Genomic DNA, 19,134 nt, shown 5'->3' on the forward strand with positions numbered 1-19,134 from the left:
TCTGCTAAATATCCTTATCCTACACTTCTTTGGAATATTTGGTACAGTAAGATTCTTGGTAAGTGCTTTCAAATGAATGAACTAGGTTGGAAATTACTTTAGAACTCATGACGTCACGCATTTGAGTGTATATCAACTCTTCACATCCATTCATGAAGAGGACAGAAAGAACATCACCTGGGCCCTGTGGATTTAATGGAATTTAATTTAATCTTACTCATTTTTATTTTTATTTTTTGTATTAATGGACTTTTTTGGAAGGGCACCTGGGTGGCTCAGATGGTTAAGCATTTGACTTTGGCTCAGGTCAGTTTGTAAGTTTGAGCTCCATATCCAGCTCTGTGCTATCAGCACAGTGCCCACTTCGGATCCTCTGTCCCTCTCTCTGTCTGCCCCTCCCCGATCCATGCTATCTCTCTCTCTCTCTCTCTCAAAAATAAACATTAAAAAAAAAAAAGAATCAGTAACAAAAAAATGTTTAATGTTTTTTTTTTTTTAATTTTTTTTTTTCAACGTTTATTTATTTTTGGGACAGAGAGAGACAGAGCATGAACGGGGGAGGGGCAGAGAGAGAGGGAGACACAGAATCGGAAACAGGCTCCAGGCTCTGAGCCATCAGCCCAGAGCCCGACGCGGGGCTCGAACTCACGGACCGCGAGATCGTGACCTGGCTGAAGTCGGACGCTTAACTGACTGCGCCACCCAGGCGCCCCTAATGTTTATTTTTGAGAGAGACAGAGAGAGAGAGAGAGAGAGAGAGAGAGAGACAGAAAGAGAGAATGTACACGAGCAGGCGAGGGGCAGAGAGAGAGGGAGAGAAAGAATCCCAAGCAGGCTCTGCACCTTCTGTGTAGAGCCTGAGGCAGGGCTTGATCTAATGAACCATAAGATCATGACCTGAGCTGAAATCAAGAGTTGGCTGCTTAACTGACTGAGCGGCCCAGGTACCCCAACTTACTCATTTTTAAACAGGTTTTCATCGGGTAGCACTAGGCACTATGCTAGGCGCTAGGTGTTAAAACAGCTATGGTTCTTGCTTTCATGGAGCTTTCAAGGTAAAATATAAAGAGTAGGAAGGAAAAGAGGAAACTGTGAAAATAAAAACAGTATATTTGGAGAAGGAGTAGAGGTAGAGAATCTGGATAAACTAGGACCCTAGAGCATGATAAGGTCACGGTAGAGAGGAAGAAGGATTTCATCTAGACTTCTTGCTGGAAGAGACTTGACAATTGCCATCCCACTTTCAAGACATGTGTAAAGTAAAGCCCAGAGAAATTACTACTCCCACAGGGTCAACCATTGGTTACCATTCATCGAATGCTTGCATGTGTGAGGTACTTTACATATATTAAATATTTACTTTTATTAACAGCCTCTTGGTTGTTAAGAAATGCTAATTAAGAAATATAAATAATTAACATTGTTAGAAATTATTACTCTTATTATTTCTCATAGCTGGAGAAGTAGTATTATTATCACAATTATGGAAACTGAGGTGCAAGAGAGGTTAAGTACTTTGCCCCAGTCACACTGCTGCTAAGTGAAAGAATCTAGATTCCTATTAAGGACACACAGTTCCCAAACTGACCCCAAACATGTCGACTCGGGTTTTGAAGTCACCTGCCTCATATAACCCTGGCGGTATATCCTACAGTAAAGCACCGAGCCCGTATCCCAGTAAATACATGCTCGGCCGCTTCTGGGTTAGGTCTGTGCTCATCTCGAGATCTGTATTTCATGGGGAAGTGTTGGTAAGATTTCAGTCCCTATTCTGCTCCTTGGCGTGCGGTCTCCCCTTTAGGCTGCCTCTTCTTTTCTTTTTTTTTTTTTTTTTAATGTTTATTTATTCTTGAGAGAGAGACAGAGCGTGAGAGGCGGAGGGGCAGAGAGAGAAGGAGTCACAGAATCTGAAGCAGGCTCCAGGCTCTGAGCGGTCAGCACAGAGCCCGACGCGGGGCTCGAACTCACGGACTGTGAGATCATGACCTGAGCTGAAGTCGGCCGCTTAACTGACTGAGCCACCCAGGCACCCCTAGGCTGCCTCTTCTGCTTCCGCCTTCTCAAGCCTTACCTGGTGTGCAAGTGAGTAGTGTGGAAAAGTAGAACACCAAGACAAGTTACCGTCGGGTCCTACCCACCCCCTTCCCCGCCTCTCCTCCTCCCCTTCCACCGCCCTCCACTTCCCAAATGGAGCTGGCCAAGGGGATGAGACCCGATCTGTCGTCTTGCCAGAGACTCTGGTTCCTTCTCCTGGCAGTGCCTTGAAATCAGAGCTGTGATGCCCTTCAGGGGGTGCCTCAGTTTAAATTCCAAGGGATTCGTTTTCCGAAACCAAGCTTCGCATCTCTCAGGGAACTTTCCTCTCCTTTTAATGTCATACAGGCGTTCGAGTGTGCTAGCATTCCCCACTTCTCCCAAGAACAGACCTCATTTTGTTGGGGTTTTAATAGTTTTTCCTTCTGTGTTAGAGATGTATTTACCTTTTTTAATTTATGTGTTTCCTCTGTGTCAGTGTTACGTATTTATTCCACGTACCTTTGGAAATAGTAGAGTTTGGGGTGGGCTCTTGCCCACATGTGATTATCAAGGATAAAGAACTTCCAGCATTTTTGTCTCAGAGAAGAGTTAGAAGTAATAAACTCTGGTGCTCCCCACAGTTCCATTTTCTAGAGTCTATAAAATGGTGATGCCTGCCTTGGACTCGGAGGAGGAGGGCATGGGGAAGGGCCGTGAACCTCCACCATCCAGTGTTCTGGAGCTAGACAGCTTACACATTGTGTAACCTTGAGCATCTAGCATCATCCCCTCCCCTCCCCTCCCCTCCCCTCCCCTCCCCTCCCTTCCTTCCTTCCTTCCTTCCTTCCTTCCTTCCTTCCTTCCTCTCTCTTTTCTTTCTTTCTTTCTTTCTTTCTTTCTTTCTTTCTTTCTTTCTTTCTTTCTTTCTTTCTTTCTGGTAAAGCAAATGATTAGACATCATTCACTATTTTTAATCTTATAGTTTCATCATCTGCAAAATAAGAATAACTGTGTCTACCAGGGGGTTGTTGTGAGTGAAACTCAAGTGAGATAATACGTGTAAAGCCCAGTGCCTAACGCTTAGTAAATACTCGGTAAATCTTTCATCACACATTACATTATTTTACACCCTTCTTCAAAAAATCTGTTTTTCTGCCTTTTCCATTTAAGTGGTGCTTTTCAAGCATAAGAGAGTATTGTGTTGGTAGGAGTAAATGAGTGGGTTGGGATGGTGATGGCAGAGAGGCCATGCACCTTCAGGATTAGTTGTGACTTAAGCATAAGCTACTTACTGACCAGTTTCCATAAAAGTCAGGAGGATAAAAGAATAAGATTTGGGGTCGAAAAGTAAAAGGGGTTCCTACAAATGTGATGAGATGCTAGGGTACCAGTGCTAAAGTCCAGGCACCTTCCTAAGACTGCAGCTTAATGTCAGAGCATGAGGTCATAGACACAGAAAGTCCGCATTGAGCAGATAGCCTTTCCTATTGTGTCTCGTGGCTGTGAAATCTAATTATGGCCTGTTGTGGACGTTCTGGCTTTAATATCCTGATTACATTAGGACTCCTGGAATCCCATTCAGTCTCTGTGAGTTCCCATCCCATGTGTATTCCATGTGTTTGTGTACATTTCCTGTCCCACACTGTTACATCTGGCAAACAGCTGTTGTCCTCTACGTGGTGATGGGTGTCCATCAGTGATAAGGATGAGGCTGAAGGGGAACCTTGGGAATGCCAGAGTAGGAGAGACGCTAGGGAAGTGTAAGCGGCCAGAATAACAGATAGGACATTTCATGTTCAGCCACCTTCTGGCAGAGATGAAGTCTGGTCCTGGGCTTTTCACATAGTATGAATGTGAATGTAATTAATGCCACTGAACTGTACCCTTAAAAATGGTTAAAATGCTGATTTCATGTTATGTTTGACCATGGTTTAAAAAAATTAATGTACCAAAAACCATTTTATGCTTTAAATGAGTGGATTGTATATTATATGAATTATATCTCACAAAAGCCGTTTAAAAATATAAAGTTGTTTTAACAATCTTATTATCAGTACAAAAATATTTTTGCTTATATTACTGTATCAAAAGTTACTTAATGTTTTAACGGTAGCAAAGAATTTGAATTTCCGTCAGTATTTTTTAAACCTTATTTTGAGAAAATTTCAAACCTACAGAGAAATTGAAAGAATTATACAGTGAACTCACACCTAGAACTCCTTGCCAGGATTTATGCATTTTATGTATTCACACTCTTTATTCCCAGTGTCAGAAGTGATGTGCTTTGATATATTTTATTTTGTTTTGCTTTTTGTTTTTTTGGGTTTTTTTTGTTCAAATTCAGTGTGCTAATTACTTCTTGGGCCCTTTGAATTTGAAAACTCATGTCTCTTCTACTGTTCTGAGAACTTATTTCTTTGGTAATTTTGTTTCTTCTGTATTCTGTGTTTTCTTTTTCAGGAACCTGTTAGATGGATGTTGGACCTCCTGGATTTTCTCATCTTTTTTTGTCCTGTTTTTTATCTCTGCCCTTTTTGTTCACTAGATTCGAATATGTTGCCTTTTTCTTTCAATCCTGCTTTTAAAAAAAATTAAGCTATATTTTTAATGTTCAAGTATTCTTTGCTGTTCTTTGATAGATCTTTTTAAATAAAAATAGCAATTTATTCTTATTTCATGGATGAAAAATTCTCTTCCTGAGGATATAATTTATTGATGTTGTTTTAATATCCTTCTGCTTTTCTATTGTCTCTGTTTCCCCTGAGTTCCTGCTTTTCTATGCGTTCATTTGGTTTCTGTCATTATGCGGAAGATATTGTTGAAACGGCTGTGATTCTAGGATCTGCTCATAATTACCAGGGAATCACTGAAAACCTGACCGGAAGGAAGCTCTGTATGTGAGGGCAAGCCTACTTCCGGAGGGCTGTGAGGTGGTAGAGGGGCAAGTGGGCTCCATGGCCGCCAGCGTCTGGGGAGCTGGAGAGCAAGAAGGCTCTGGGGCTCATCACTCAGGACGTAGACTGGCACCTGCATTTTCCTCCCAAAGGTGTCCACATTTCCATACCCAGAGCTTCAGTTCCCCAGAGAATATACCTCCCTCCCCCTGCAGGGGAGGGCAAGAAGAGGAGTCTTCTGGCTGAGTGGCTGGGTGAAGGGAAGTTTTGTGGATCTGGGTCTTTTTTTGCTCCTTACACATATTTTTAACCAGTCTTCCTGTTTTCAGCCCTGCCCCTCCTCTTACCCCGCAAGGTTCCTGCTGAACTCCGTTCTGAGCCTTTGGGGGCTGAGCAGTTTGGACTGGTTGGCCTTCGTGGGCCCCCCGTGTGTAGGCACTTCGCTTCCGCTCTCATTCTCCTGCCCCGTTACCACTTCACCCTTCCAGTCTTTCAGAAACCCGTCCCTGCTGCTCATCAGCTGTTGTGGCCTCTCTCATTTTACTGTCGTCGTCCATTTCTATTTCCGATCTACGGTCACTTTAGTGGACTTGAGGAGAGAATGGAGATAATGCATGTATTTCATCTGCTGGGTTTAACTAGCAATCTCTTCTGGGCTACAGACATTCTCTGCTCCTGTTTTAGTGGCATCAGAGCTAAAGTTAATTAAAGAGAGTCCGTACAAAAGCTCTTGGGCTGGTCACGGTGACAGCCACCCAATCTCCCACGTTCTAGCCTGCTGACAGCAGTGGCAAAGAGATCAGCCCCATGGTTACTAGACCCTTCGCTGACTCCTATTCATCTGTTCTCTTGCAGAAGCGGGGCAGTGTGAGCAACCCACTCTTCCTCCCACTGATTCCACCACAGTCCCAAGGTTTTACCGCCATCGTCCTCACCTACGACCGAGTGGAGAGCCTCTTCCGGGTCATCACTGAAGTGTCCAAGGTGCCCAGTCTGTCCAAGCTGCTCGTTGTCTGGAATAATCAGAATAAAAATCCCCCGGAAGGTAAAAAGGGTGGGAAGGTGCTGTGTTCAGGAACGGCCTGCTTTGGGTGTCGGCGCGCCTCCCAGCCGGGTCAGTTTGGGACGGCCACATTATTTGCATCCTTAGGCTTGCATGAAGTTTCCTGCTTTGTCAACAGTAATGCCATTTCTGAGGCAGCGTGACCCCAGTTTAGTCAGCCATCTCATTCTTGTTCTGGGGTGGCCCAGCTCACTGTGCGCCCAGGGTGTGAGCTGCAGCCACGAGGGTCTGAGAGCTTAGGAATCAGTGGGATCAAAGGCCAGCAGCCTTGGGAAAACAGACCTCAGCTTCCCTCGGCCATCTCAGCTGATTTGTTTACATGAAAGCTCAGTTTAAAAGGCATTAGTTTTCTCCTTCCTTATCTCGGCTCTGATACTGTGCTTTCCTTAAAAAAAAAAAAAAAAAGATGGCCTCACTTCCAACTGGGCAAGTCAGCAGAGCATGCTGTCTCCAGGCTTCGAATCAGTTCCTTAAAGTGAGTGTGCACTACGGTCCCCAGGCGGTTCATCGCTAATCGCTTTGTCCCTTGCCTTGGCCACCGTGTGAGCTGCTGGCTGGCGCTGGCAGCTAGGGTTGAGGACTGTTTGATTAATTGGATTTCTTTTTCATTCAGGAGGCATAGAGTATGTTCCACCTGCATTTAGTTTCTCATTCAGTCTGTCTATTACTGATCCTAATCCCAGGCACTTCAAAGCTCCTGCCCTTTATAGCCTATTAAAGCCAGGAAGTTTCTGATGGATTAGAGCAAGGAATGAGTTTGAAGTTTGTAATGTGCACCACTATCACTGATAAGGTCTAGTTTATTGCCTGACAGTAGTATCTGCACTTTTTATGGCTATTCTCTTTTAATTGGGAATACTGAAGTCAGGATAGTCAACCCTGGAAACTGCCCCCGGTAGATCTATAGTTTAGGCTGGAAGAAGAACATTTACTGTCTGTGAGGCAAATCAGAAATTACCCCCAAGAAAATTCTTTAGTACCTCCTGAGACATTTAAGAAATGTTCCTTAGTGGGATTTTTGTTCTCTGAGAGAATCCTACACTTTCTAGATTTAGGGAGCCGTGGTTTAAGTAAACAAAATGTCTACTTTAAATGACGGTCCCATTTTACGCTCCAAAGAACAGTGCTTTTTCTTATTAAGTACATCTTTTTATGCCAAGTCCGTTTTCCTCCCAGCAACCAGTTTCCTGGATTTTTGTTTGTTTCATTTATTTGACTCTCATGAAAGGGGTAGAAGGAAAAGGGAGGAGAGGGGAGGAGGAAGAACTGGGCAGGAGGAAGGGAAAGGCAGAGGGAAACGGGAGCTGTGCAGGGAGGGGCGTGGAGAGGGCCCAGCCTGGTGCCTCACCTGGTGGGGGGGGGGGGGCCGGCAGGCACTGTTGTGCTGCTCCTTGGTCTGGCACTTGAAAGGGACGAGTCCTGTTTTGAGAAGGAAGGCTGTGGGTCCCTGCTCGGATCTGCGGTAGCTCACTGCATCCTGCCACGTTCACCCTCCCGCGCCTGCTCCCGCGCACGCAGGCCGCCGGCTTTCAGAGGGAGCCCCCGCCCGCCCGGATAGGCACAGGTGCAGAATCTGGAGCTAAATGCAAAGGAGGCTTCTCCTTCCTTAGACACCTTGGTCAGGCACTTTGCGCTCCAGGGGAATGGTTTCTTGTGAGTGCGAGTCCCTCGCAGACCGTGAGAAGGGAGGAACCGTTCTCTGCCCTCCTAGTCGAAGCCCTCGCCTCGCCCTGGTTTGACGGAAAGCAGTAACACAAACCTAGAGGTTTTGGAGCTGGGTGTTCAGTCTTAATTTTGGGGAGACCTTGCTAAAATGTGGTTAATTTTATGACCAGGAGCTTAGTTTATTTTTGTAATGTTTTGGCTCCAGGGAAGAGAGCGAGCCCTCAACCGATGAGGCCCCAAATTTGACACGTTTAGAGACTGAACCAGCTTTTTTTTTCCCTCGCAGTGGTTTTTAGGTCTCCACTCAGGCTCTGGCGATGTGGTTGTTTGGGGAGAGCGTGAACCATGTTTAATCTTCTGTGGGGTGTTTGTTCAGTTGGTAAATGAGGCTGTCAGCTCTGGTCCTCATGCCAGCAAAGCCATCTGAGTCTGCATGTATGGCATTAGTAACATATATATCTTTTATAAAGCAAGTCCAAGGCTTTGAAATGTTAGAGGCGAAAATGATGTTTTTCACTTTCTCTACATTTACTAAAATAAATATTGCGGTGAACATGTCTGCTGCTGGGAGGGTTAATGTAGGCAGAAATCCACCCCCCCACCCCGGCTCCCCCCACCACTTTTTTTTTTTTCACTCTCCAACACAACCAAATACTTTTTGCTTTTTGGTTGCATTTAAGCCTAAATTGCTGGGTTTGAAGTTTAAGTAAATACTTAGACTAGGCAATAGAAATTTCCAGTGAGCTTTCGTCACATCGGTTTCGAGCTCTGTCAGAAAAAAAAGGCAAGCCACTGCCTTCCTCCTCCCCAGCTCTTCAGTTTCCAAACTTGATGGATATAGAGGTTGTTTGGCTTGGCCCCTGGCCTCCGTGTGAAGGAAGCTCTTACATTGTACATCTCAGACAGGTTTAACTCAGCCTTCTGTTTTAGCTGATTTCAGTGTTAAATTTGAATTGACCTCAGGAGCTCCCTGGCTTCAGATTGTGACTTTGATAGTTGTTAGCAGGCGGGCTGGGCTGAGTGTGTTGGGATGGTCAACCCAGAGGAGGCAACAGAGAAGTAGAAGTCACAGCCAGCCACCTTGCATTTGTGCTGAATTCTGGGACTGTGGGGAATTAACGTCATGGGGACCAGCTGGACACCAGCAGCTTGAGCACTCCAGAAGTGAGCTCAAGGTTTGTATGGAGATAATCTGACCATTTATTTTATGGGTCTGTGGTTGTGTTTGTGACAGTGTTGGCCAGGATGGGCTTGGGGTCATCTTCAGTCAACCTGAGCATTTTATGGTACCTTTGCCAAGATGGAGGGAAAATTCTCTTTGCTCACATCTTTCTTGGCATCCAACATGGAGAAAACCATTAATCAGTACACATTTTAAAAAAAACCCTCAACACAAGGAGTTCTTTTTCTCCTTAGAGCTAGACTAAAGCTCCTAACTGTGAAGTTATCAGGTCACCTGGCTCAGCTGTTTGTTTTTCATAAATTCAGCAATGTGCTTGGAAAACCCTTGTTTTTCAGACTACTTTGTGTGAATGGAAGGTGACATTTTTATTTTGCCAGCTGCAGATTCACAGGATGAGACATAAGGTACATTATTTTGAATTCATTTAGAATTTAGAAGGAGTACAGAGAAAGAGACCCCGTTTGGGCTCAGCAATGGAATTGGAGCCTGAAGGTCTCTGGCTATGCTTTACTGTGTCCTTCTGCATCCTAAGGGGCCTCCCCACAGCCGTGTGTCTACACCTCTTCAGATTGTCAGGGGAGAAGTGAAGGTTGTGAGACTTTACAAGAACCCGGTTACAAAGATGAAAACGATACGATGTTTTTATAACCACGTATTATGTACCTTTTAAATCCCAGGAACAGGCACTGTGCCAGGTGCTTTACACATATTATCTCTAGTCCTTAGGACAAACCTGCAAGGAAGCTTATTCCCATTTTACAAAAATGAAACTCCCGATGAGACGTGTGATTTGCCCGAATCACAAAACTGCAAATGGCAGAGCCAGAAATAAACACGTGTCTCTGTGGATGCGAAGCTCATGCCCTTTGCACAAAGCCCCACTGTATCTATTTGGATTACCATTTAGTAGTAGGCAAATCATCACGCTTTGTCTGTTCTCTGATTTGGGATTATGTAGACGAACTAGGTCCTTGTCAGGGACTCAAAAGAGAGACAGAAGAGTAAGTCTGTTCTTTTGAAAATACTAATGGAAAGGGGAGAAAAAGTTCTTCTTTCTCACCCATATTTTTCTCTCCTACCTTGAGCTTCTGTCCTAATTTTTTAAACAATCAAAATCCCATGTCAGAATTATCTACTTTAAGGGCAGGGGGTAATTTATAATGTTTATTTTTGGTGCTGCCCTCCACAGAAGGGATGCTGAAGCCTGGGCGAATGGTAGTTCCTTTTCTTGGAGGCCTATTTTACTTGAAAATGTGAAAGCGAGAAACTGGGAGTTCTGTTGGGAGGCCTGTCTGTGGTAATGATGGTGCGTAGACAGCTGACTGTTGAGGTGGAGACTGCTCTTGCCCTGGCTGACTTTTGGCTACCGAGGTGTGACTCGGAACAGGGAAGGGTAGTCCCGTGTCCATCTTCACCTCCTTGGCCCATATCATCCTCCTTGGCCCTGCATCGTTCCCTAAAACTTCCCCATCAAAGACTTTACAAGGGCAGGGGCAAGTTAGTTCCCTATGGATATTGTCTCAAGTAATTCTTTGGCTATGTAGGTGATACAGGTGGAGAGCCGTCTGTGCTTCGAACATGCTGTGCACATTCACCAAGTGGAAGTCCAGATCCCATGCAGGGTAGAGGAAAGTTCATACTCAACCCAAGCAGCTAGCCTGTTGTCTATACACACTGCAGAAAGAGGAGCTGTTTGTTACTTTGTGTTCTTTTGCTTCATTTCTGTGTTCCATTATCTCAGCTCTAGAGGATTAATAATGGCAGGGATCCTATTTATTTAAAAGTGGATATGGGGGCACCTGGGTGGCTCAGTTGGTTAAGTGTCCGACTCTTGATTTCGTATCAGGTCATGATCTCACCATTTGTGAGTTCGAGCCTCACATGGGGCTCTGTGCTGACCATGTGGAGCCTGCTTGGAATTCTCACTCTCTCTCCTACCTGGCTCATGCTGTCTCTGTCTCTGTCTTTCTCTCTCTCTCTCTCTCTCTCTCTCTCTCTCTCTCAGTAAATACATACATACATAAAAGTGGATATGGAAGGTACAAGCTGGGTGATGCCACTGGATTTTCAGAGTAATGTATCAGATCTAACATATACCACTTTGCCACCCCTAAGGTTCAAAAGAAGTCCTTTGGTTCTGTAAATAGACACATATGTTCAAAGGAAGGCACAGCTAACATTTACTGGATATCTGCCATGTGCCAGGCGCTGTGCTGCTAAGTGCTTTCATGTTCATTCTCACAGTCAGTGATGGGAAGATAGTGTTCTTATTCTGTCTTCGTAGTTGAAGACACAGGTTAAATGCGATTGATTTGTTTAGGATCACATGACTAGTAAGGAGTACACCTGGGATTTGAAGCTCTTCCCAAAGACTGTTCGTTTTTTCTTTCTTTCTTTCTTTCTTTCTTTCTTTCTTTCTTTCTTTCTTTCTTTCTTTCTTTCTTTCAGAGAAAGTGAGTGTGAGTGGGGGAGCCACAGAGAGAAAGAGAGAATCCCAGGCAGGCTCCAAGTGAATGCAGGGTTTGTTCCCATGACCCTGGCTGGCATCATGACCGGAGCCGAAATCAAGAGTTAGATGCTTAACTGACTGAGTCACCCAGGCACCCCCAGAGACTGTTCTTTCTATGATATATTACTGTCTTATGTGATCCCGGACCTTAGAGACATCTTGTTTGGTTTCTCATATGATGTCGAGTAGAAATCTGACCTAAATTAGTACATTTCAAGTAGAAGCGTGCATTGAACTGCTGAAGGCATTTCACTGTATCTAAAACAGTTTCTACCATCAGAAGATTCCTACCTATTTTGAATCTAAATCCGTTTCCCTGCAACTTTCACCCAGCTACCGGTCATGGTTCTAACTTTAGAGGCCATGGAGAACAATTCCCCTTTCATCTGATAACCCTCCTGATAGCCTAATGTATTAGTCAAGGCCAACATAGAAGACCGAAACCACCAGTAACCTGAACAGGAAAAGTTTAGTATAAAGAATCATTAACCAGTAACGGGTGATTGGTGACTAAGAAGTAAAAACTGTAAAGATAACAGGAGCCCCTTCCCCAGCTAGATGTGAGATTCAGACCTTGTTGGAGAGTGTGTGACAATACGTAGCCCACTGCATAGTGAAGTGTGCGGGGGTTGCAGGCTCAGTCTGGTGACCGGGAAACCTACCGCTCCCCTTCAGTACCCACGGAATTCAATAGGAAGCTACCCAGAGCGTGTTCTTGAACTTACTAGGAAACTGTTGAGGGCTTCAGTGAGCTCCCGTGGAACCACCCATGGCGAGGGACCCTCAGCTGCATTGCTCTTGGGGGTCTCTGCAGAACCTGTTGTGAAGGGGCCCCTTAGAGGTGCCACTTACACTTGGTGGGGAGAAGTACGGCTGCCTGTCTGTCTTCTGGCCAAGGACCGAAGGAGCAAGAAGTTAAAGAGGCACACTGAAACCTAGAAGAAAAGCCCCCTTCCCTCCCAAGGGTCCCTCCAGCACCCTCCACAGACAAAGCCTAGAATTGAGCTAGTTGGCAAAAGGGAAATGTATACGGGATCTAGTTCCAGTATGAGAAACAGGGCAATGAAGGGTGGCATTGGAGCTGAGGGGCAGTACGCTGACAGCTGGCACAGTTGGTTTCTTTAAACATTCCATAGAAATCCTGGATTCATGTGCCTGCACTGCCCCTGTCACTCCTCTCAGACTGTTTTCCAGGTTGTTGGAACTTTCTCCGTATTTTGACACCCAAATCTGAACACAAAAGCTCTCAAAGTGTGGTCCAGGGACCTGGACATCCATGAGAATCTTGCAGGGGGAATGGGAGGTTGAAATTATGTTCATAATAATACTAAGTCACCTCCATTTCCCACTCTTTATTCTTTCACAAGGTGACAGAGGAGTTTTTCAGAGGCTACGTAACATGGGATAACATCAATCTAGTGGCTAGTAGAATGTGTGCTTGTGTATTCTTGTGTTTTAAAATTTCCTCAGTTTTCATTTCTCATACAAATAAATTGTGTGTGTGTGTGTGTGTGTGTGTGTATCGCATATAAGGAAAGCTTCTTTGGGGTTCTCAACGATATATATATTTATTTATAATATAAATTATTGTCAAGTGAACTAACATACATTGTATACACTGTGCTCTGGGCTTCAGGAGCAGATTCCCATGATTCATCGCTTACATACAACACCCACTGCTCATCCCAACGATGTGCCCTCCTCTATGCCCATCACCCATATCCCCCTCCCCCCCACACCCACCCCAGGGTTCTCAACAATTTTTAAGAGCCTATAGGAATCCTCACACCAGAAAGTTTGAGACTCAGTGGTCTAGTAGGTGGGGCTATAACCTCTTATATTTTAGACGTTATGATTCATGTTTTATAAGGATTTAGACAGTAGATTTATGCCAGGGGTTTTATTTACCTGGAAGAGGGAGTGGGGAGCAAACGAGAATAAGGATGACTGCTGGAGAAAACATTGAACTTCATTGTTTTGTCCCAGATCTAGACAAGCATGAGGTGTTCAAGCTGCAATAGATCGTACATGTTCTGTTTGGTTTTTGATGCTAAACAGACTTAGATTCAGTCACAGGCCTTCTCATTTATTAGCTCTGTAACTCCTGCCAAATTACTTAATCTCTGTGAGCCTTGTAACTACTGCTACTACTTTGTAAGTAATTTCTGCCCCACGGGGTTGTCAGGAGGATTGGATGACATTGCATCTACAAAGCGTGTGGCATATACTAGTTGCTTAGTAAAGGTGCCCTCCCCCCACCCCTGCTTATTCTTAGAGGAGAACGAGAAGGAGTTGCCTGAGACCCCATAGGTAATACAGGACTCAGGTCTTCAGTCTCTCAAGTCCTGTGTCCGTCCATTTATTCCAAAGTTATTTATTATGTGCTTCTGTGCCAAGAAGGAAACTATAATTAACTACTGTTATTGATTAAAAGGCAGTGACCCATGGGATCATTTCTTTGGTGTTCAGTTCAGTCTTTTCCCAAACATACTTCTTGGAGTTGACTGCTTTTTCAGGCTCTGTGCTTATTTAAGGCTGAATGCCTTCCTTAATTACAGGGCCTCCATTGTGCCGGCTTCTTCCAGGACTCTGGTAGTGTCCCAACAATGTGTTACATGGATACACTATAAAATGTACCTTAGTGAGATATTTCATCCGAAGGCAGTAAAAATAGCCTTTTCCCTTCTGACTCTCCCTCACCACACTTCTCTTTAGTATGGGGACCTGGGAGCAGCCACAGGCATTTGGAACTTCAAGACCCACGCAGACTGCATCTTTCCACAATTACACAATGGAGTTTTGGGAACCAGTATGATACCCAGCTTTCCTCTTGTCATTTGACAAATGCTGTGTGAAGAACACACTACCTCTGTAAAGAACCCCGAGGTCTGTGGACAGGGGTGCTATGCTAAATGCACCATTTTAAAATAAGGAACCTGTGGTTGAATTGCTTCGATCATTTCAGAGTAGAATGGCAAAAAATGTAAGGCAGGTCATGGGTTGGTGTTTCTTCAGTATACTAGAAAATCCCGCATAATTGGACCTAGAAATTTGATATTTATTCTGTAAATTGGTCATGATGAGAAACCAAACCTAGTGAATCAGAGCGAAGGGGTGGTTGAGGGGATAAAGTGCTAAGTTAAGAAACCCACGTCGTTCAGTGAGACCCATTTTGAGGGCTGGATTTTAGCGGCATTGATCTCTGTTTGCGATTGCATTGTGGAGGCTGGCACATCGGGGCAGACACCTCGAGCGTGTGCTTTGTCTTTGCTGGCAGAGCGGAGGCATGCTTGGAGCTGGGGTGTGCCTGGCCGCAGGTATTCAGGGGAGCCGGTGGAATTCTGGTAGCAAACCCTGGGCCTGAGAATGAGACAGTGTGGACTTGACCCCTCCTCTTGTTGTGATCTTGGGTCTCTCTGCTTCTCTGTGTCTCAGTTGTGAGCAGAAGCCATCTGTGCACTCTGGCTAAGACAGCCTTGAGGTTGAGTAGTGTTGTGAGGACCTAGAGAGGACAGAAGTACTTACCGAATTTTATAACCAGGCATCTGTAAGAGCTCCCCCGTGCACAGTTATACGTGTGGGTTGAGTGGGAGCCGTGGAAGTAAGCTCCATCACATCTGTGGCATGGTGCATGCGCTGCTTTATCTCCTCACAGAGGTTAGAAGAGTAATGCATGCCTCGTTTTTTCCCCCCCCCCCAGACTCTCTCTGGCCCAAAATCCGGGTTCCATTAAAAGTTGTGAGGACTGCTGAAAACAAATTAAGTAACCGATTCTTCCCTTACGACGAAATCGAGACAGAGGCTGTGCTGGCTATCGACGATGATATCATCATGCTGACCTCTGATGAGCTGCAGTTTGGTTATGAGGTAAGGAGGTTTCAGACAGTCTGTTTACATATTGACTGTTTCTTGCCTAGCGTTGCTTGTCTTTCCTAATGAAGAGGATTAGATTTCATCGTCTAAAGCCACAGTTTCTACTCCCTAGTCGATAGTGCATAAGAGTATGGGTTATGAAGCTGTTCTCCCAGACTTTGGGGAAACCCTATCCTAGAGTGACAGCTGTGGCCTCCACTACTTTTGGGAACTCCCAGGGAGAGTCCCAGGGGATATTTTCAAAAGAGCGTCTATAGCATTTAACGAGCACTTAATTGATGTCTCCTCGAATGGCACTTCCCCTGACTCAAGCAGCTGGGCGCGGCAACAATAAAAACGCCAATGAGCAGAGACGCTGGAGACGCTGACAAACAGAAAGCAGACCCTGTTGATGGCTTTCTTTCTGAGGTTTAAGTGGAGAGGTTGGCTGCCTGTCTTTAGGGAGAAACATGCTCTATCACCGTTCATTCAGTGCGGCTGATGGATTAGGCTGGGTTCAAGGGTTAAGTATGGAGACCAGTAAAGGTCTCCCCAGGGGAAAGTGCCAGAGCCGAGGCCTGGTGAAAAGCAATAGGAATTGATGAGCTCTGTCAGGGAGGATGTGCGTGAGATGCATGGCATGACGGCGGCAGGAGGAGGCCTGCGGTGCGGGGATGTGACGGCGGCATCGGACCTAAGCAAAACAGAGAGAATACGTCAATTAGCCACGGCCGACACAGGGAAAGTGGTGCGGTCTGTCCCCTACACTTGTCCTGCCCATGAGAGAGGCAGCCGTCTTTGTAGTTGACTCGGGGTTTGCTGAAGTTAAGGTTCTAAGAAATCACAAAATGTTATTACATGAGGCCATATGTGGCACTCAGATTTTATTAAATGAATATATATTCTATATTGTATATTTATTATAGAAGTTCATTTTCTAACCCTTAAGCTAGAAGTGGATTTTCAGGGGAAGAAATAGGAATCCCCCTGTCACCACCACCAAAAATTAAAAGCTCAAGTTCTTTGTTTGTTTGTTTTTTTAAGTTTGAGTGTCACAGAAATTGTTGTGAATTAGGCTGGTGTGTGATACAGTCAGTATAGTTACTGGCCGGTGAAAGGCGTGAGAGTGGCTAATCAAATATGTATGTCATCTTTTTGGGCTTATTCTCATTCACAGAGATGTCTTTTACATTATCACATCTAGGATATTAGATGATTTGTAGCACACTATCATTCCCATTTTAAAAAAAAAAGAATTACCTACCTGTTTCTCTAGCCAACTCATGGCAAAAAGACCTTTTTTTTTTGGCCAGTGTTTTCTCTCTTCGTTGCATATAGTGGCTTGTCTGAATGGGTTTTTTTTTTTTTGTGGTGAAAGGGAGGTGGATAAAAGGGAACATTTGGAATGATATAGCCAAGATGGATAGAGTGCTCCCTTCTCAGTATTTTCAGTTGGGCTAAATGAAGTCTAGTGAAAGAAAGGTAGACTTGAGGCACCTGGCTGACTCATTTGGTTGAGCGTCCTGCTCTTGATTTTGGCTCAGGTCATGATCTCACTGTCGTGGAGTGGAGCCTGCTTAAGAGTCTCTCTCTCTCTCTCTCTCTCTCTCTCTCTCTCTCTCCCTCCCTCCCTCCCTCCCTTTCCCTGTCTCTGCTCATGCTCTCTCTCTAAAAAAAGAAAGAAAGGTGGACTAAATGTATTCCTTTTGACCTTGAGTTGAAATCTTAAGATGTTACGTATATTGAACCCTGGGATTTCTTTCAACCTTGAGTTTGTTTCAAGCCTCTTCCGCTCTTTCCTCTGATGACCTGTGTTTGATTCCACATCACCTTGAAGGAAGTACCTGCCTATTGGAGGAGTGGCAGGCAGGAAAACACCTCCTCTACATTAATCTGAATCTTCTCTAGATGCCGTGGAAGGAGAACTTTCATAACTACTCTCTGTATTCCAGCGAATGTTCTGGGTGTTCTTATATTACTTACGATCTTTTCTCAAACCTGCAAGACAGTTACTGCTTTTCTCATTCTTTACTAAGACTAAGAAGGTTAGATAACTTATCTACAGTCACACAGCTAATGAGTGGAAGAGTTGGAATTTCAGTCCAAGTTTGTCTACACTGTGCTGTCCTCTAAGATTTTACCCTGTCAGAGGCTACTGGTTTGCAAAAGTAGTACGAAGAGCCATGAGCATATCAGTTGTCTCTCACAGAGTTATCCTGATGCTAAGGAAAACAAACAGGTTTCTCAGGCATCCCTACCATTGGTGCTTTAGGGTAACTTTGTAAAAGTTATTTCTTGCATAGTAGTTAATATAATGGACAAAGTTAGGGTAGCTCTGGACCTGAATTCCTGCCCTTTCACTGACTAGTTAATGACCATGGACAAGTTTTTTAATCTCTCTGGATGTTATTTTATTCTTGCATAAAATGGCAGTAACAATATCCACTTCATTAGGTTATTGTGTACATAGAAAATTCCGTAGTGCCTAGCACATGGAAAGAGAATGCTCAGTGACTGCTCCTTCTATGTGGTAGGCAGTATCCTCTGCACTTTACAAGACACGATGTTGGCTGCTGTAATGGCGGCTACTGTGGTTATTCCCATTATCCCACTCATGACTCCGCTGTGGTTCATGGGAAAGGTTGTTGTTTCCATTCTTCTTGGGACATTACTGTTCTAGAGAGGGTACCCACTTTTGTGTTGAGTCAAAAGACAGAAGGTGATGGGGCTCCTGATCCTGTTTTTTGCTTGTTTGCTTGTTTGTTTGTTTGTTTTTGGCCAAAGCCTGGGACTATTTCATGCAGGAATTGGGAGTAAGCCTGACTGATAAAGTGAATTAATAAATCTGTTAACAAAAATTTATGTCCAAGGGGAGTTACGTTGGAACCCAGAGCTACTTTCTTGTGCTGAGCACAGTGCATTTGGATTATATCTATCTTATTAATTGCTACTCATCCATCAGCACTCAGCTCTATTGTTGCTATCTCAGAGAAGCTTTCAGGGAGGTTAGGTTCAGAGCACTCTACCTCTTTGTAAGCAAATAATTAATTGTGAAGTATATTGTTTAATGTCTGCTTTTCTTCTAGAATGTAAGCCCCACAAGGGCAGGAATCATGGCTGTCTTGTTCATTGCTTTATCTCTATGCCTGACCCGGTTTATTCCATTCAGTGGTTACTCAGTAATAGTTGATGAATAAACAAACCTTTATCACCAGCATGCACATGAAAGCTATGGAATAAGTTACTCCGGCGTGCGTGCCCATCCACCGTGATCCACAGTCTGGATCCAGCCATTTTGAAAAACCATTTGGAATTTCAGATGCTAAGCATATACCTACCATGTGACCCACCATTCTTCATATAGAGATTTACCCTAGAGAAATAGGAGCACACATATACACAAATACTTGTACACCAATATTCATAGCAGTTTTTATTTGCAAAAGCTGGAAACGACAGGAAAAACACAGAATGTCCAATCTGAATGAATAATCGTGGTATATCCATACAATAGAATACTACTCAGTAATAAATATGAATGAGCTATGGAGACATATCATGGATGTATTTAATAATAATTATGATGAGTGAATGAAGCAAGATGAAAAAGAACATATATTATGATTACCTTTACGTAAAATTTTAGAAAATACAAACTAATTTTCAGTGATTGAAAGATCAGTGGTTGCCACACTTAGGAGTGGGGAGGGTCAAGCTGTGAAGGGCAAGAGGGAGAATAACAGGCAAAAAAGCTTTTAGGGGTTATGGATATGTTCATTATCTTAACTGGGATGATGATTTTACTGTGTATATAGATGTACACATACCAAATTATGCGTATCAAGTTATACACTTCAAATAGATTTAGTTTATCGTATGTCAAATCTTATTTCCAAAAAGCCGTAAAAATTATATTCACGCAAATGTGTAAAAAAATGCTGGAAAAATTGAA

General features: G+C 44.1%; 1 protein-coding gene across 1 annotated transcript in view; it reads left to right on the forward strand.

The window, feature by feature from the left end:
* The window catches only part of EXT2 (exostosin glycosyltransferase 2), a 147,355-nt gene that overhangs the window by 95,068 nt on the left and 33,153 nt on the right, over positions 1-19,134 (forward strand). The window contains exons 9-10 of the mRNA XM_047070230.1: positions 5,766-5,955; positions 15,031-15,197. Coding sequence (XP_046926186.1) covers positions 5,766-5,955; positions 15,031-15,197 — 357 coding nt within the window. The remainder of the gene's footprint in view (positions 1-5,765; positions 5,956-15,030; positions 15,198-19,134) is intronic.

This window comes from Lynx rufus, unplaced genomic scaffold (assembly GCF_022079265.1).
Source record: "Lynx rufus isolate CCGP_SWC_20201006 ecotype Redwood Valley unplaced genomic scaffold, mLynRuf1.p SCAF_9, whole genome shotgun sequence".
Classification (NCBI taxonomy): Eukaryota; Metazoa; Chordata; class Mammalia; order Carnivora; family Felidae; genus Lynx; species Lynx rufus.